This window comes from Mytilus edulis, chromosome 9, assembly GCF_963676685.1.
Source record: "Mytilus edulis chromosome 9, xbMytEdul2.2, whole genome shotgun sequence".
In the NCBI taxonomy this organism is placed as follows: Eukaryota; Metazoa; Mollusca; class Bivalvia; order Mytilida; family Mytilidae; genus Mytilus; species Mytilus edulis.
The window spans coordinates 18927592-18946242 of NC_092352.1; the positions used below are offsets into that span (position 1 = coordinate 18927592).

An 18651-nucleotide genomic window follows, 5' to 3' on the forward strand; every position below is an offset into this window, starting at 1 on the left:
TTTGAAATCAGATTGACTGTAATATTTATAATTCACCGCATTAAGTCTGATAAACTTTAGCGTTTTATATTTATTTACCGGAAATAAACACTCTTTTAGTGTAACCAAAACGTATTGTCAATCCTTCCTGTCCATATTTCATAAACATCAAAATGCCAAAAGTGAAAAGAAGTAGAAAACCTCCACCAGATGGATGGGAATTGATAGAACCTACAATAGACGAGTTGGACCAAAAGATGAGAGAAGGTAAACGTAAAGGGAATAAAGATATTGAAAATACTGAGTCTACACTCTACTCTGTTAAATTTAAGAAATCTACCATGTCTCATGCAGTCGAATTCTAGTCAAATCGGCACCTGGTTAAATCGGCACTTGATATAGTCATGTTAGTTTAACATAGTTTTAAGCAAAAATAGTAAAATGAAGTAATGGGATGTCCAGAAATTTTTCAGTATTTCCACATGTAAGAAAAGTCGAATAGGAAGGGGTTCACACTTAAAAATATTTTGGTTTGCCCAATCCCTACTTAAAGGTAGAGACAGTGAGTATTAAAGTACATTGTAAGAAGCCAATTTCTTTTTTTTATTTAAGAAATCTTGAGAAATGGAAGTGTCAGAATTTTTTTTAGCATGCATATATATATATCTGATTAAAAAAAAAACTTTTTCTAATCAAGGCAATAAAAGATTGTGAGTAGGCAGCTACTTTCTAGGTAGTTAGGGTTAAGGCAAACAAACATATTCTTATTTATGGCCTTGTCCAGAAATATTCACTTAATTTTATTCACATTTTTTTGGATATATATTTTTTTCTCTCTCTCTCAACTAAACATGCTAAATGTGTATTTGAAATTAAATATATGAGGTATTGGATATTTTTTATGCATTTTTTAACCAGTTGAACATTTTGCAGGATTATTGGTTTAATGCTGTTTAAATTTTCCTGATAAAAAAACACCTTAATTGCTAATTATTTTGCATGAAAGTTTGAATTATTGAAATCATTGTTTGCCAGTCGAGACGGGAAGGTGGCAAACTATCCCAAGATTGGAAAGGTCTTCATCATCTCTGCAGCTCAAGAGATATTGGCGCTGAATTTCACTACATTTTGTCATGCAATTTTTTAACATTGAAAGAGAAAAATATTTACCACATTATTGTAAACAAAATGCTAACATTATTAAATTTTAAATGAATTCACATCTGAAAATGTTGTAGAACTAGAAAAATTGTGTAGATTTATACGATACATATCATTGAAAGTCTGTCCTCCTGGTTAGAGGAACTGTAATAATATTATAATGTTATTTATTTTCACACATGTGAAACAAAATATGTATTATATATGAACTGTTATTTTCTCTGTACATGTAGCTATTGTACTAGTTTATGAGAATAAAATCATTCATTCATTCATTCGAAAGGACACATAGTTTTCTGTTTAATTGCTTCTATTATTGTCTCATTGTTAAACAACAACTTGGGTAAGGGCTTCATAATCATATTGTTCCTTATGAAGTTTTTGAAGAATAAAACATCAACAACTACCTGTATACTGTTGAGTTAAAACAACAAACATATTTAACTATGTACTTGAAATAAGTTATTAATTGATTGAAAAAACGCAGTTATAAAAAATGTTGGGAAAACTTCAAATTACATAATTAACTTTTGTATTCTAACCGCTGCTTGATGCTTTTTAACGATGTAATGCATAAAAATATCCAACCGCCAAAATAGATCATGAATTTATACATTTTTAGAATAATTTTTTTATATTATATCAAATATTATTGGATGACGAATTGACTTTAAATAGGTGCTGATTTGACTAGATGCTGATTTAACCAGGTGCCGATTTGACTTTTTCTATCCACCAACATACATTTACCTGTATATACAACATTAAACTTTTATAATTTGTGTTGCAGACCATGACTGCATAGGTACAAGTCAAATCGGCACCCATTATTTTTTTTATGGGTGCCAATTTGACTTGTACCTATGCAGTCATGGTCTGCAACACAAATTATAAAAGTTTAATGTTGTATATACAGGTAAATGTATGTTGGTGGAGACAGATCAGGTGTTGAAAGTGATTGTTAAGCAATGTGATTATGTGAAGGCTCCCTTTTTTTAGAAAAAAAAATCATAATTCATATGCAAGCAGGAACGAAATTTTATTCAACCCCTTGCTGCCACCAATTTTATATGGTTGCATTTTGGTGTGCCAGAAAATATGGAATCCAAAAATATGGAATCAGGTGTGTTCACCCTAAATACATGTTTGCTCTGACTGTTCGCCCTGAGAGTCTGTTCGTCATGGGTTCGTCCTCCCTACTTTTATAAAAAAAATATTAATAATACAGGCATTTAAGTTTAATAAACTTATTCAAATTATTAAATGGTACTTTATATGATTGAAATCATGAAAACACATGGATAATTTAAAATTGATGGGGTGTTTTGGGGGATTAATTGTTCATAATATTAATAATAATTCTCACTGATTGTTGTACACATGTTGTACACATATTATTGTCTTCCGTGGATTAATAATAAAAACAGCGTTTTGTTTGGATAAAGTACATTTGTAGTCAGCTTGGAATCAGTAAAAACAATGATGTACGAATTGAAAAACATGAAAAGGATTTAAAGTTCATTTATTTTATTGACTGCATATACATGTATAAATCGAATTATTAAAATTGTTAACAAATATCAATAAAGATATTAAAAACATTGTATTTTAGTATTCTTCTATGCAAATCTAAGGAAAATAATTATTTGGTTGCAGCATTACCAGTAAGGGGACTTATTTAAGTACAAAATGTACCAAATTAGAATATTTGTTACAAATTGTGATTTTGTAGTTTTACCAAAATTTTAAACACATACTCATGTAGGTTTAAATAATATCTTTTCATTAGTACAATTGAAAAAATAACCTTTTTGCTTCTTTTAAGTAGCAAGGTTTATGTCTTTAATGCTATCATTTAATTTTAGCTGCAAGTGATTTTTATGTCATTATCCTAAATTCAGTACAAGGTCATCACCTGAAATGACCTGGTCATCCTATCAACCCAGATGTTGGTTCTGATAATTTTAGAAACATAATTAGTCCCTGGATCATTAGTATTCTATATTTAAAGCTACAATAAAATTAAATCACTTCTTCTAGTGATTAATTTGTACAACTTAAATAGGTGATTATTAAAGAAAGACAACTCTTACTTCCAACCTTTGTGGAAATAATGTTACTTGAATCAGTGATTTAGAAGATCACTCATTTAAGTAAGTCCCCTGACTGATTACAAATAATTGGCTAATTTTTCAACAAACTTAAACATACTCTGTTCAAATAATTAATAATCTGCAAATAGACAACTATAAAAAAAAAAATCAGGACGAATGAACCCTGGGCAAACATTTTTAAGATCATCCCTTGCCAGACATTAAATTACATGTACAATGTTTCAACTGATGTGTGTGTAGAAAATGAACAGAAATTGCATGCTTATGACAATGTCCGAAATCCATGGCTTTTGGTTCCAAGAAAGACTAATACTTTCATGACTATAGAACTGAATTACATGAATGGCATTTGCATATACATGTATGCATGACAGCATTGATAGGTGTACATGTTTATCCCAAGAATTAAGTATTGATTAACATAATACATGTAACTAATAGTATATATCAATGTATGTTGTAATTACAGCTGAAACAGATCCACATGAGGGAAAAAGAAAAGTTGAAGCTTTGTGGCCAATCTTCAGACTGCATCATCAGAAATCACGATACATATATGACCTATTTTATCGCAGGAAAGCAATCAGTAGAGGTAATAATTTTAAAATTGTACATTTTCAATAATAAGGATAGTTTTAGTAACTGCACACCATATATTTTAGCCAGATTAATGAGACTAGAATAGGAAACACTTATTATGCTGCAGCAAACCAAAACACTACTTGTAAAAAATACATGTTGTTTCCTAAGTACGAGCATATTTTGCAAGCATAGAGATACTGGTAAATTAATGTTAATTTGATTACTAGAATGTATAAATAATCAAGTGACAGGCAAACTACCCAAAATTAGAATATGCACCTCATTGAAGATTAAGAGTAAAATACATGCTCCTTCATTTGTTGTTGTGTGTTGTCGTTGTATTCTAACAAACTCTCTACTTCTCCTTGTTGAGAAATGTTGTAGTCTGACAAACTCTCTACTTCTCCTTGTTGAGAAATGTTGTAGTCTGACAAACTCTCTACTTCTCCTTGTTGAGAAATGTTGTAGTCTGACAAACTCTCTACTACTCCTTGTTGAGAAATGTTGTAGTCTGACAAACTCTCTACTACTCCTTGTTGAGAAATGTTGTAGTCTGACAAACTCTCTACTACTCCTTGTTGAGAAATGTTGTAGTCTGACAAACTCTCTACTACTCCTTGTTGAGAAATGTTGTAGTCTGACAAACTCTCTACTACTCCTTGTTGAGAAATGTTGTAGTCTGACAAACTCTCTACTACTCCTTGTTGAGAAATGTTGTAGTCTGACAAACTCTCTACTACTCCTTGTTGAGAAATGTTGTATTCTGACAAACTCTCTACTACTCCTTGTTGAGAAATGTTGTAGTCTAACAAACTCTCTACTACTCCTTGTTGAGAAATGTTGTATTCTGACAAACTCTCTACTACTCCTTGTTGAGAAATGTTGTATTCTGACAAACTCTCTACTACTACTTGTTGAGAAATGTTGTATTCTGACAAACTCTCTACTACTCCTTGTTGAGAAATGTTAAAGAAATGTACAGGTTGTCTCTCTTTCAGTTTAATTACTCCATAATGTGATGTTTGTCAGAAAAAAAGTATAGTTATTGATTTTTCTTTTTACATTTGTAGGACAAACAGTTGAGAATATGGAACAATAAGTAATTATCTGAAACATCAACCTAACAATTATTTTATCTGCAGTATATCTCTATACTTACACATGCATTAGGTGTAAAACTTCATAGCCCTATTGCTTTCTATGTTAAATTCTAAAATTTCAAGCATTAATGGCTACTTTATCTTAAGTTCAAATAAAGTGGTAGTTATTTCATGTCAAAACTATACCTTATTCTGACTTGTGGTGAAAAAATTAACATACCTTTTAATAGTTTTATTGCATATTAGAGCGTACTGGTTCCCGGAAGTTTGATAGTACAAAAACAGGAACTTCTGATCTGAACATGTATCATTCAAATAAATCTACAGTGATCCCAAGTCCCCAAGTTTTCATTTGATACCACAACTAACCAAATATATCTGCTATTAATTACTGGTAACAAAGATACAGCTTTGCGTATGAACTATTTTGTTTAAAATATGTACTACTTTCTTGTATGTGCTTTCCGACAGGGCCTGAACTAATGGTTCTATACAATTATGGAAATAAGAATTTTTTACATTATAAAAAATCTTCAAAGATAAGTTACATGTATGATTTGTATACATAGAAGATTGGTATATACTTTAAATTAATTTCTTTCTGTTTTCAGAGCTATATGATTATTGTTTAAAAGAAAACATGGCAGATAAAAATTTGATCGCAAAATGGAAAAAACAGGGATATGAAAATTTATGCTGTTTACGTTGTATACAAACTAGAGACACAAACTTTGCAACAAACTGCATTTGTAGAGTACCCAAGTCTAAACTTGAAGCAGTAAGTACTGAAAATATAAAGTTGTAAACGTTTTTAGTAGACCATTATAACACTGTCATCATCAGTTAACTTTTGCAATGAACATTTGTCTGACATCCAGGAGTTATGTTTACTGTTTCTCTGTAAACCAAATCATTTCTATTACAGATGACTTTTGTTATGTGTTGTCCTTTTAAGCTTATCTGCAGCACTATGTGATTGTTTGTGTATTCATATGATATTTAATACAAATTTAACTGGTTCCCAAATATAATTCTAATGTTTCATGTCATACTGGTGGATAAGAACATGCAATTTAGGAATATTACCCATTCATTGTTTATATTTCAATGTCAATTTTCTCATATTTGAATTATGACATACATTACTGAAATGTTGCTGATACAGAATAATATAATCATCAATTGCTGTAAATTCAGAAATTATTGCGTGCATAATTAATTTATTATTGCGATTTTGTCATTTTAGAATGAAAATTTTAATTTTTGCGATATTGAGAAAACTCCTGTTAAATTCATATAAAAAAATCAAATGTGAGATAAAATTATTGTGAATATAATCCTGTCGCATTTTTCGCAATAATAAAAACATCGCAATAATTTTTGAATTTACAGTAATCAATCAATCATTACTCAAATGAAGATCCAAATAACAAAAAGTCCAAGAGAAAGAGATGATGCATGGACTTGTTATATTGTATCAGCACATTATGCACAACATATCTCACACTAATGGTGATAATGAAAATTGCATGAACATAATGAATACAGATTCAAATGAGGTTGAAAAATTTACTTGCAAGCATGTATATGATGTAATACATCAGTTATATTTTGAGCTTATTTGACAAAATTGAATCAAACTGACTGCTAACATTTAGCTAAATGTTGTTTCAATAACAGACTTTTATAAATATTCAAACAAAATTGAGATCAAATCAATAATTTGTTTTGGATCTTAATCCTAGCTAAGACCCATTTAAAGAACTTTTAGAATATAGATCATCATTAATTTTTCCTATTTTTCAGGGCAAGATTGTTGAATGTATACACTGTGGTTGTCGTGGATGTTCAGGTTGAAACCTGTGTGAAGAAGACATAGAATTAACTTCTGTGACATTGAAAAGAGAGAGAGTAATCTACAGAAAAAATAGATTTGACAGTTTCACTGATTTATGCTGTATATAAGATACAATATCATCATGATCATGCAGTACTCTGTTTCTGCAGATAATAACGATTTATTAAACTAATCCACTTTGAAATAGGATATTAAGTGCATATATGCATTTTGAATAATTTAAAGGGAATAATGTGGTCTATTCATTCCTTATTTTTGTTAAAACTTGTTAAATCCATCAACTTTTCTAGTTTGCCTTAAAAACTGTTTAATAATGCACTGTTTTGTTGATTAATTAATGTAAATATGTTTGATGCATAGACCAATAGGGATTGATCATGTTCACAAAAAAATACCACTTATTTCTATATTGCTACAATTTAAATAGCTTCAGAGAAAAAGGTACTATTGAATAATATTTGAAAACTATGTTAAATTACAGTGGGTTTATTGGATATTTTTATAGAGGAAGTTTTTAATGTATTTATGTTTTAAAACAATTATTTGATAAGAAAAAGTGAAAATGTAATGCTACTGAAGCATAAAATTTTCATATACATGTCAAAGTAGAACATAATGTTTTAAGTACTTTTCAATGCTAAGAAAGACACCTTTTTGTTTTGGATCATCAACACTGTCATCAAATTGTATACAATCCTTATATTTGGGCCACATTTTGTCTTAAACTTTGAGTTGTTTCTATAATTTGCAATTTTATCAAATTTATTTTGAAACATAAACCAGACAAATAAAAATAATATTTTGATCACTCATTTTTTGGTAGATTGTTTAGATATACATTTGTGTATTTCATGATTTTCATATGATGTCTTTTCATCAGTTGGTCCATTCCAATTATTTTTTACTTGACTTCAATGTAGGATGACATCTTCTTCAGCATATATATTTCATTTTGTGTGTTTATATGTAAATGGTTTTGTAAATAAACAATGAAAAATTTACATATTTTGAGTAATGATTTAATACCCTATGTACCTTCTATTTCCTTAAATGCTATGAACTGTTCAAATAAGAAAGTATTGAAATATGAAATCTTGAAAAATATTGCTGCAAGTATGCATGGGGTCCTACTGTAATACCTTTATCTAAGTAAATGTTGAAGTGGTCACAAGACAGATTAGTGCAGTATTCTGAATTAAATGTGACTAGGATTGTAAAGTTTTTCAGTTCTATCATGACATTCATGGTATACATATGAATGTTTTAGTCTTGTGTCCCAGTTGACTGATCCCGAATACATTTAACACATTGTATGTTGATAAAAACAAAGCATACTGCTGTGTTTGTTTATTCTTCATTGGCTACAGGTATAGGGGCTGGTTGAAATCTCACAAAATTTTTTAAATAACCACACATGTGCGCCTGTAAAAAGTCAAAAGCCTCTGCCCTTTGTTAGTCTTCTATGTTTTTTTATCCCTCTGCAGAAAGGAGGGGGCATTAAGTTTTATCTTTGTCTGTATGTCCTGAAAATGGTTTCTGTTCTTTATCTTCACATTACCTCAACCAAATGCTATGAAACTTGTATATAGTGCTTATAACAACAAAACACAGTTTTAGTTTGAAACCATTGACCATTCTAGAGTTATGCCCCTTTACAAATGGAAAAAGTGCTGAAATTTTCCTTTCTCCACTTTCTCCGTTCTCCAACTTTAGTTTACCTCTACCAAATGTTATGAAATTTATACAGAATGCTCAGTACTGTAATTTCAGAAATTATTGTGAAAAATGCGTCAGGAATCACACTAATTTTAACTTGCATTTTTATATGACCGCCAAAATTTTAAAAATTTGATCGTATATGGGTATCATGTCTTCGTCATTGTTGACATTAGCATCGTCCGAAGAGGGATGATTTCCGGATAATAACTTTAGTGTAAGTTAAAAGAAATCAATAAAGTTATAACACAAGGTTTATAACCACTAAAGGAAGGTTGGGATTAATTTTGTTTTTTTGGTCCCAACAGTTTTGGAATTAGGGGCATAGGCATTTTTCTTTGGTTTTTGCACAATAACTTTAGTATAAGTAAATAGCAATCTATGAAATTTAGACACGAGGTTTTTGACTACAAAAAGAAGGTTAGGATTGATTTTGGGAGTTTTTGTCGCAACAGTTTAAGATATTCAAGATTCTATTCTGGATCACAGGTTTCCTTATCGGTTGTTGTCCATACATCATTGTTCCATTGGGTTTCTTTTACGTTTTCTTCCCATTATACAGCTAAAATCACCAATGCAGAACAACGTAATAAGATACATAACATCACTAATCCGGATTCAAGGCAATTAGAAAAAAAGCATTTTACCAAATTTTTATCACATCTTATTAACAATGTCCATCTTTTTAGGCCATATGTATATTTATTTTGGGTTGTTGTGTTACTACCTGATTGACATTTATCCAACCTCATTTCTTTTTTAAATAAGACAGGTCGAACAGACTATACTGAATCGCACGACCAAATCAAATATTTCAAAAACATATAGTCTCGTCACCTCCTGCTAATTATTCAATACTTTATGCTGTAAAATCTATTATTTCAAATTAACTCCTCTACTTTTCTTTCTTGTAGACATGTATTATACTACTAGTATATAAGACATGCCTATGTAGATAATATAAACATAAGAAAAGATGTTAATTCTTTCTGTTTCCGTTTTCCGTTTCCGTTACGCTTTCCGTTTCCGCCGTTTAGCAACAAAAGTTGTTGTCTTACTCTCTTTGATACATTCCCCATATTCCATTCTCAATTTTATTACCAATAAAGATCTTGAATCTGATGTTCCATTTAGTCATTCTGTAAGTTGGAGAACCCTTGTAACAGATGTAATGTGTTAGATGTCGGCCTGTTGCAAAGGAAAATATCTGCCTCTATTCAACATACCATAATTTCAAGCAGCAGTCCAAATTTTTCATCATTTGTTCTGTTCGACCCATGTTACAGAACCTACATAGTGTTTATCAGTTGCTAATTTATCTATGTCTGAATATGCATGAAAATTTGCCACTGGACTTATTGCCATTGCCAACAACTTTCAATCAGTCAGATGTTTCAAAAACGTTATCATTTTAATTTATATAATACTGGAAGATATATGTTCAAAAATAGGAGTAGTTTATAACTTGCGTTCTTCATTTTTAACCGGATTTTTGTGACAAAAATGTCGGTTATTGATTTGGGGATGTACGGCGGGCGGGCGGTCGGGCGGGCGGTCGGTCGGGCGGGCGGGAATCAAATGTTGTCCGTGCATTAACTCATGAACCGTTCAACCAAAGCTTTTAAAATTTTAATATGTTGTTACTGACAACTAAATGAAGGTCAAGTTCAATAATGGCGATTTTGACTTATACCGTTCAGGAGTTATGGTTCTTGAAAGATTGAAAAATGGAGTTTACAGTCGTGTCCGTGCATTTACGCATGAACTGTTCTACCTAAGCTTCCCAAATTTTAATATGTTGTTACTGATGACAAAATGGAGGTCAAATTCAATAATGGCGATTTTGACTTTTGGCCCGAGACCACAATTAATTCCTCTATTAGTTCTTTATAACGTTTTGTCTCATAAAAAAAAATTGAACTGTTCTTTTTGGCAGATCTTTTGTGTGTGTAAGGTACAGTACAAGTCCAAAAATATGTCCAAGTTTCAGAAACATTGCATGTTTACAACTTACAAATTTAGCCAATACACATCCATACCCCTATGGACAAGTCAAGAGATGTTCCGAAAACTGTAAATATCACCTTTTTGCACCTGACCTAATCACTCTTTCCATATCAAAATCAGTTAAAATAAAACATCTAAAAACTTATTTCAACTCTCTTCTTTCATTTCCACCTTATAAAAGCTAAGAAATGTTTGAGAAAAGGAAAGAAAAAAATTTAAGAAGAAATACACTTAAATTAAAGGGAACTATATTCGTGAACAACGAAAAGCGGGGTCATTAATTGTGGTCTTGGGCCTATTAGGGGCCAAAAACTTGACCAATTCCAATAAAACTTGGCATGATTTAAGCTTAGTGTATTATGAGTCAGTTTACAAAGTTTCAAAGCCATATGATACATATTATAGAAAATGTGGCATTTTTTATATCTCAACTTTGGTTGCTGAATTGTGACGTTGAAATAGAAAAATTTCAACTTTCAAATTTTCGCTTCAAAAATCCCCCGAAACACCAAATTCCACTTTTTTATGTCTCAATGCATAAGATATTATATATTCAAAGTTAATGATAGCATACTTAATGTATGAGACTTATAAAAATTTGACAAAAGTTAATTTTATATGTGCCTATGCCAAAAAATAGAGGTTTTCAAATGAAGCGAGGCCTTATATGAAATGTAATATTTTCCACTTACAACAATTTTCTGAAGTTTCTAAGTTAAAACAAAACATTTAACATATCATAAATGTTCTTTTCATGTAAATATAAGTTTCAAAAAGCATAACACATGAGTTTTACATGGTATTAAGCAATGTCAAGCTTAAAATAACAAGTTGTCAATTTTGGCCGTTCCCTATATTTCCATATTTAATTGCATATAAATGATATTGGAGATGAAAATATGCTTCTTTTTGCCAAAATTCTTGCTGAGATATGATCAAATTTGAAGCCTGGATGTAACAAGACTGTTGCTTTTAATTGTATATGTAGAAAGTATGGTCTGATGCAAAGTTTTTTCAATTTACTGTTTAAAACCTGCATGGAATTTCAGTCTTAAAATGCCAATATTTTAACCACCAGCCATCCAACAGAAGAAAATAAAGGTATTCTGTGAAACAGACAAGTTTAAACAACCAGTAATAAGTGCTTTTCATATAGATTCAGTGCAATCTGTTTAAAGAAATACAATTTTAAAGTGCATAGAACTTCATATTTCACTTGCTTCGTACGGACCGCTAGACCTAGACTATTAAAACAGCTTATTTTATACTCTTTTTATGCTTTTATCCACTTTTCTTTGTGTTCAGAGTTCACAAATGAGTAAAGCACATGAAATAAATACCACAAACACAAATAGATATCAGAAAAAAATTGTCAGAGAAAAATTAAGGATGCTGATTTTGCAAAAATATTGAAAAAAGTGAAAAAGCTACTTTTTGGGCATATTGGCTGAAAAGTGACTTTTTTTTACAAATTTCTATCAAATAAAAGTGGAAATCATTTCTTCTCCTATAGTTTGACAAATCAATACCAATAGATCATTCAGAGAAGTTGTCAAAATATAAATTCAAAATTTGCTGAAATGCACCTATTAGGGGCCAAAAACTTGACCAATTCCAATAAAACTTGGCATGATTTAAGCTTAGTGTATTATGAGTCAGTTTACAAAGTTTCAAAGCCATATGATACATATTATAGAAAATGTGGCATTTTTTATATCTCAACTTTGGTTGCTGAATTGTGACGTTGAAATAGAAAAATTTCAACTTTCAAATTTTCGCTTCAAAAATCCCCCGAAACACCAAATTCCACTTTTTTATGTCTCAATGCATAAGATATTATATATTCAAAGTTAATGATAGCATACTTAATGTATGAGACTTATAAAAATTTGACAAAAGTTAATTTTATATGTGCCTATGCCAAAAAATAGAGGTTTTCAAATGAAGCGAGGCCTTATATGAAATGTAATATTTTCCACTTACAACAATTTTCTGAAGTTTCTAAGTTAAAACAAAACATTTAACATATCATAAATGTTCTTTTCATGTAAATATAAGTTTCAAAAAGCATAACACATGAGTTTTACATGGTATTAAGCAATGTCAAGCTTAAAATAACAAGTTGTCAATTTTGGCCGTTCCCTATATTTCCATATTTAATTGCATATAAATGATATTGGAGATGAAAATATGCTTCTTTTTGCCAAAATTCTTGCTGAGATATGATCAAATTTGAAGCCTGGATGTAACAAGACTGTTGCTTTTAATTGTATATGTAGAAAGTATGGTCTGATGCAAAGTTTTTTCAATTTACTGTTTAAAACCTGCATGGAATTTCAGTCTTAAAATGCCAATATTTTAACCACCAGCCATCCAACAGAAGAAAATAAAGGTATTCTGTGAAACAGACAAGTTTAAACAACCAGTAATAAGTGCTTTTCATATAGATTCAGTGCAATCTGTTTAAAGAAATACAATTTTAAAGTGCATAGAACTTCATATTTCACTTGCTTCGTACGGACCGCTAGACCTAGACTATTAAAACAGCTTATTTTATACTCTTTTTATGCTTTTATCCACTTTTCTTTGTGTTCAGAGTTCACAAATGAGTAAAGCACATGAAATAAATACCACAAACACAAATAGATATCAGAAAAAAATTGTCAGAGAAAAATTAAGGATGCTGATTTTGCAAAAATATTGAAAAAAGTGAAAAAGCTACTTTTTGGGCATATTGGCTGAAAAGTGACTTTTTTTTACAAATTTCTATCAAATAAAAGTGGAAATCATTTCTTCTCCTATAGTTTGACAAATCAATACCAATAGATCATTCAGAGAAGTTGTCAAAATATAAATTCAAAATTTGCTGAAATGCACCTCTTAGGCCCGAGACCACAATTAATTCCTCTATTAGTTCTTTATAACGTTTTGTCTCATAAAAAAAAATTGAACTGTTCTTTTTGGCAGATCTTTTGTGTGTGTAAGGTACAGTACAAGTCCAAAAATATGTCCAAGTTTCAGAAACATTGCATGTTTACAACTTACAAATTTAGCCAATACACATCCATACCCCTATGGACAAGTCAAGAGATGTTCCGAAAACTGTAAATATCACCTTTTTGCACCTGACCTAATCACTCTTTCCATATCAAAATCAGTTAAAATAAAACATCTAAAAACTTATTTCAACTCTCTTCTTTCATTTCCACCTTATAAAAGCTAAGAAATGTTTGAGAAAAGGAAAGAAAAAAATTTAAGAAGAAATACACTTAAATTAAAGGGAACTATATTCGTGAACAACGAAAAGCGGGGTCATTAATTGTGGTCTTGGGCCTATTAGGGGCCAAAAACTTGACCAATTCCAATAAAACTTGGCATGATTTAAGCTTAGTGTATTATGAGTCAGTTTACAAAGTTTCAAAGCCATATGATACATATTATAGAAAATGTGGCATTTTTTATATCTCAACTTTGGTTGCTGAATTGTGACGTTGAAATAGAAAAATTTCAACTTTCAAATTTTCGCTTCAAAAATCCCCCGAAACACCAAATTCCACTTTTTTATGTCTCAATGCATAAGATATTATATATTCAAAGTTAATGATAGCATACTTAATGTATGAGACTTATAAAAATTTGACAAAAGTTAATTTTATATGTGCCTATGCCAAAAAATAGAGGTTTTCAAATGAAGCGAGGCCTTATATGAAATGTAATATTTTCCACTTACAACAATTTTCTGAAGTTTCTAAGTTAAAACAAAACATTTAACATATCATAAATGTTCTTTTCATGTAAATATAAGTTTCAAAAAGCATAACACATGAGTTTTACATGGTATTAAGCAATGTCAAGCTTAAAATAACAAGTTGTCAATTTTGGCCGTTCCCTATATTTCCATATTTAATTGCATATAAATGATATTGGAGATGAAAATATGCTTCTTTTTGCCAAAATTCTTGCTGAGATATGATCAAATTTGAAGCCTGGATGTAACAAGACTGTTGCTTTTAATTGTATATGTAGAAAGTATGGTCTGATGCAAAGTTTTTTCAATTTACTGTTTAAAACCTGCATGGAATTTCAGTCTTAAAATGCCAATATTTTAACCACCAGCCATCCAACAGAAGAAAATAAAGGTATTCTGTGAAACAGACAAGTTTAAACAACCAGTAATAAGTGCTTTTCATATAGATTCAGTGCAATCTGTTTAAAGAAATACAATTTTAAAGTGCATAGAACTTCATATTTCACTTGCTTCGTACGGACCGCTAGACCTAGACTATTAAAACAGCTTATTTTATACTCTTTTTATGCTTTTATCCACTTTTCTTTGTGTTCAGAGTTCACAAATGAGTAAAGCACATGAAATAAATACCACAAACACAAATAGATATCAGAAAAAAATTGTCAGAGAAAAATTAAGGATGCTGATTTTGCAAAAATATTGAAAAAAGTGAAAAAGCTACTTTTTGGGCATATTGGCTGAAAAGTGACTTTTTTTTACAAATTTCTATCAAATAAAAGTGGAAATCATTTCTTCTCCTATAGTTTGACAAATCAATACCAATAGATCATTCAGAGAAGTTGTCAAAATATAAATTCAAAATTTGCTGAAATGCACCTCTTAGGCCCGAGACCACAATTAATTCCTCTATTAGTTCTTTATAACGTTTTGTCTCATAAAAAAAAATTGAACTGTTCTTTTTGGCAGATCTTTTGTGTGTGTAAGGTACAGTACAAGTCCAAAAATATGTCCAAGTTTCAGAAACATTGCATGTTTACAACTTACAAATTTAGCCAATACACATCCATACCCCTATGGACAAGTCAAGAGATGTTCCGAAAACTGTAAATATCACCTTTTTGCACCTGACCTAATCACTCTTTCCATATCAAAATCAGTTAAAATAAAACATCTAAAAACTTATTTCAACTCTCTTCTTTCATTTCCACCTTATAAAAGCTAAGAAATGTTTGAGAAAAGGAAAGAAAAAAATTTAAGAAGAAATACACTTAAATTAAAGGGAACTATATTCGTGAACAACGAAAAGCGGGGTCATTAATTGTGGTCTTGGGCCTATTAGGGGCCAAAAACTTGACCAATTCCAATAAAACTTGGCATGATTTAAGCTTAGTGTATTATGAGTCAGTTTACAAAGTTTCAAAGCCATATGATACATATTATAGAAAATGTGGCATTTTTTATATCTCAACTTTGGTTGCTGAATTGTGACGTTGAAATAGAAAAATTTCAACTTTCAAATTTTCGCTTCAAAAATCCCCCGAAACACCAAATTCCACTTTTTTATGTCTCAATGCATAAGATATTATATATTCAAAGTTAATGATAGCATACTTAATGTATGAGACTTATAAAAATTTGACAAAAGTTAATTTTATATGTGCCTATGCCAAAAAATAGAGGTTTTCAAATGAAGCGAGGCCTTATATGAAATGTAATATTTTCCACTTACAACAATTTTCTGAAGTTTCTAAGTTAAAACAAAACATTTAACATATCATAAATGTTCTTTTCATGTAAATATAAGTTTCAAAAAGCATAACACATGAGTTTTACATGGTATTAAGCAATGTCAAGCTTAAAATAACAAGTTGTCAATTTTGGCCGTTCCCTATATTTCCATATTTAATTGCATATAAATGATATTGGAGATGAAAATATGCTTCTTTTTGCCAAAATTCTTGCTGAGATATGATCAAATTTGAAGCCTGGATGTAACAAGACTGTTGCTTTTAATTGTATATGTAGAAAGTATGGTCTGATGCAAAGTTTTTTCAATTTACTGTTTAAAACCTGCATGGAATTTCAGTCTTAAAATGCCAATATTTTAACCACCAGCCATCCAACAGAAGAAAATAAAGGTATTCTGTGAAACAGACAAGTTTAAACAACCAGTAATAAGTGCTTTTCATATAGATTCAGTGCAATCTGTTTAAAGAAATACAATTTTAAAGTGCATAGAACTTCATATTTCACTTGCTTCGTACGGACCGCTAGACCTAGACTATTAAAACAGCTTATTTTATACTCTTTTTATGCTTTTATCCACTTTTCTTTGTGTTCAGAGTTCACAAATGAGTAAAGCACATGAAATAAATACCACAAACACAAATAGATATCAGAAAAAAATTGTCAGAGAAAAATTAAGGATGCTGATTTTGCAAAAATATTGAAAAAAGTGAAAAAGCTACTTTTTGGGCATATTGGCTGAAAAGTGACTTTTTTTTACAAATTTCTATCAAATAAAAGTGGAAATCATTTCTTCTCCTATAGTTTGACAAATCAATACCAATAGATCATTCAGAGAAGTTGTCAAAATATAAATTCAAAATTTGCTGAAATGCACCTCTTAGGCCCGAGACCACAATTAATTCCTCTATTAGTTCTTTATAACGTTTTGTCTCATAAAAAAAAATTGAACTGTTCTTTTTGGCAGATCTTTTGTGTGTGTAAGGTACAGTACAAGTCCAAAAATATGTCCAAGTTTCAGAAACATTGCATGTTTACAACTTACAAATTTAGCCAATACACATCCATACCCCTATGGACAAGTCAAGAGATGTTCCGAAAACTGTAAATATCACCTTTTTGCACCTGACCTAATCACTCTTTCCATATCAAAATCAGTTAAAATAAAACATCTAAAAACTTATTTCAACTCTCTTCTTTCATTTCCACCTTATAAAAGCTAAGAAATGTTTGAGAAAAGGAAAGAAAAAAATTTAAGAAGAAATACACTTAAATTAAAGGGAACTATATTCGTGAACAACGAAAAGCGGGGTCATTAATTGTGGTCTTGGGCCTATTAGGGGCCAAAAACTTGACCAATTCCAATAAAACTTGGCATGATTTAAGCTTAGTGTATTATGAGTCAGTTTACAAAGTTTCAAAGCCATATGATACATATTATAGAAAATGTGGCATTTTTTATATCTCAACTTTGGTTGCTGAATTGTGACGTTGAAATAGAAAAATTTCAACTTTCAAATTTTCGCTTCAAAAATCCCCCGAAACACCAAATTCCACTTTTTTATGTCTCAATGCATAAGATATTATATATTCAAAGTTAATGATAGCATACTTAATGTATGAGACTTATAAAAATTTGACAAAAGTTAATTTTATATGTGCCTATGCCAAAAAATAGAGGTTTTCAAATGAAGCGAGGCCTTATATGAAATGTAATATTTTCCACTTACAACAATTTTCTGAAGTTTCTAAGTTAAAACAAAACATTTAACATATCATAAATGTTCTTTTCATGTAAATATAAGTTTCAAAAAGCATAACACATGAGTTTTACATGGTATTAAGCAATGTCAAGCTTAAAATAACAAGTTGTCAATTTTGGCCGTTCCCTATATTTCCATATTTAATTGCATATAAATGATATTGGAGATGAAAATATGCTTCTTTTTGCCAAAATTCTTGCTGAGATATGATCAAATTTGAAGCCTGGATGTAACAAGACTGTTGCTTTTAATTGTATATGTAGAAAGTATGGTCTGATGCAAAGTTTTTTCAATTTACTGTTTAAAACCTGCATGGAATTTCAGTCTTAAAATGCCAATATTTTAACCACCAGCCATCCAACAGAAGAAAATAAAGGTATTCTGTGAAACAGACAAGTTTAAACAACCAGTAATAAGTGCTTTTCATATAGATTCAGTGCAATCTGTTTAAAGAAATACAATTTTAAAGTGCATAGAACTTCATATTTCACTTGCTTCGTACGGACCGCTAGACCTAGACTATTAAAACAGCTTATTTTATACTCTTTTTATGCTTTTATCCACTTTTCTTTGTGTTCAGAGTTCACAAATGAGTAAAGCACATGAAATAAATACCACAAACACAAATAGATATCAGAAAAAAATTGTCAGAGAAAAATTAAGGATGCTGATTTTGCAAAAATATTGAAAAAAGTGAAAAAGCTACTTTTTGGGCATATTGGCTGAAAAGTGACTTTTTTTTACAAATTTCTATCAAATAAAAGTGGAAATCATTTCTTCTCCTATAGTTTGACAAATCAATACCAATAGATCATTCAGAGAAGTTGTCAAAATATAAATTCAAAATTTGCTGAAATGCACCTATTAGGGGCCAAAA

General features: G+C 30.2%; 2 protein-coding genes across 2 annotated transcripts in view; one reads left to right on the forward strand and one right to left on the reverse strand.

The window, feature by feature from the left end:
• The window catches only part of LOC139487774 (28 kDa heat- and acid-stable phosphoprotein-like), a 327843-nt gene that overhangs the window by 8387 nt on the left and 300805 nt on the right, over nt 1-18651 (reverse strand). The gene's annotated exons all lie outside the window — the stretch shown is intronic.
• Nucleotides 85-7795, forward strand: LOC139487776 (protein BUD31 homolog). Its single transcript, XM_071272852.1, has 4 exons — nt 85-246; nt 3724-3846; nt 5548-5714; nt 6743-7795. Exons 1-4 carry the CDS (start codon nt 153-155, stop codon nt 6791-6793), a joined length of 435 nt encoding a protein of 144 aa, XP_071128953.1. The 5' UTR covers nt 85-152; the 3' UTR covers nt 6794-7795.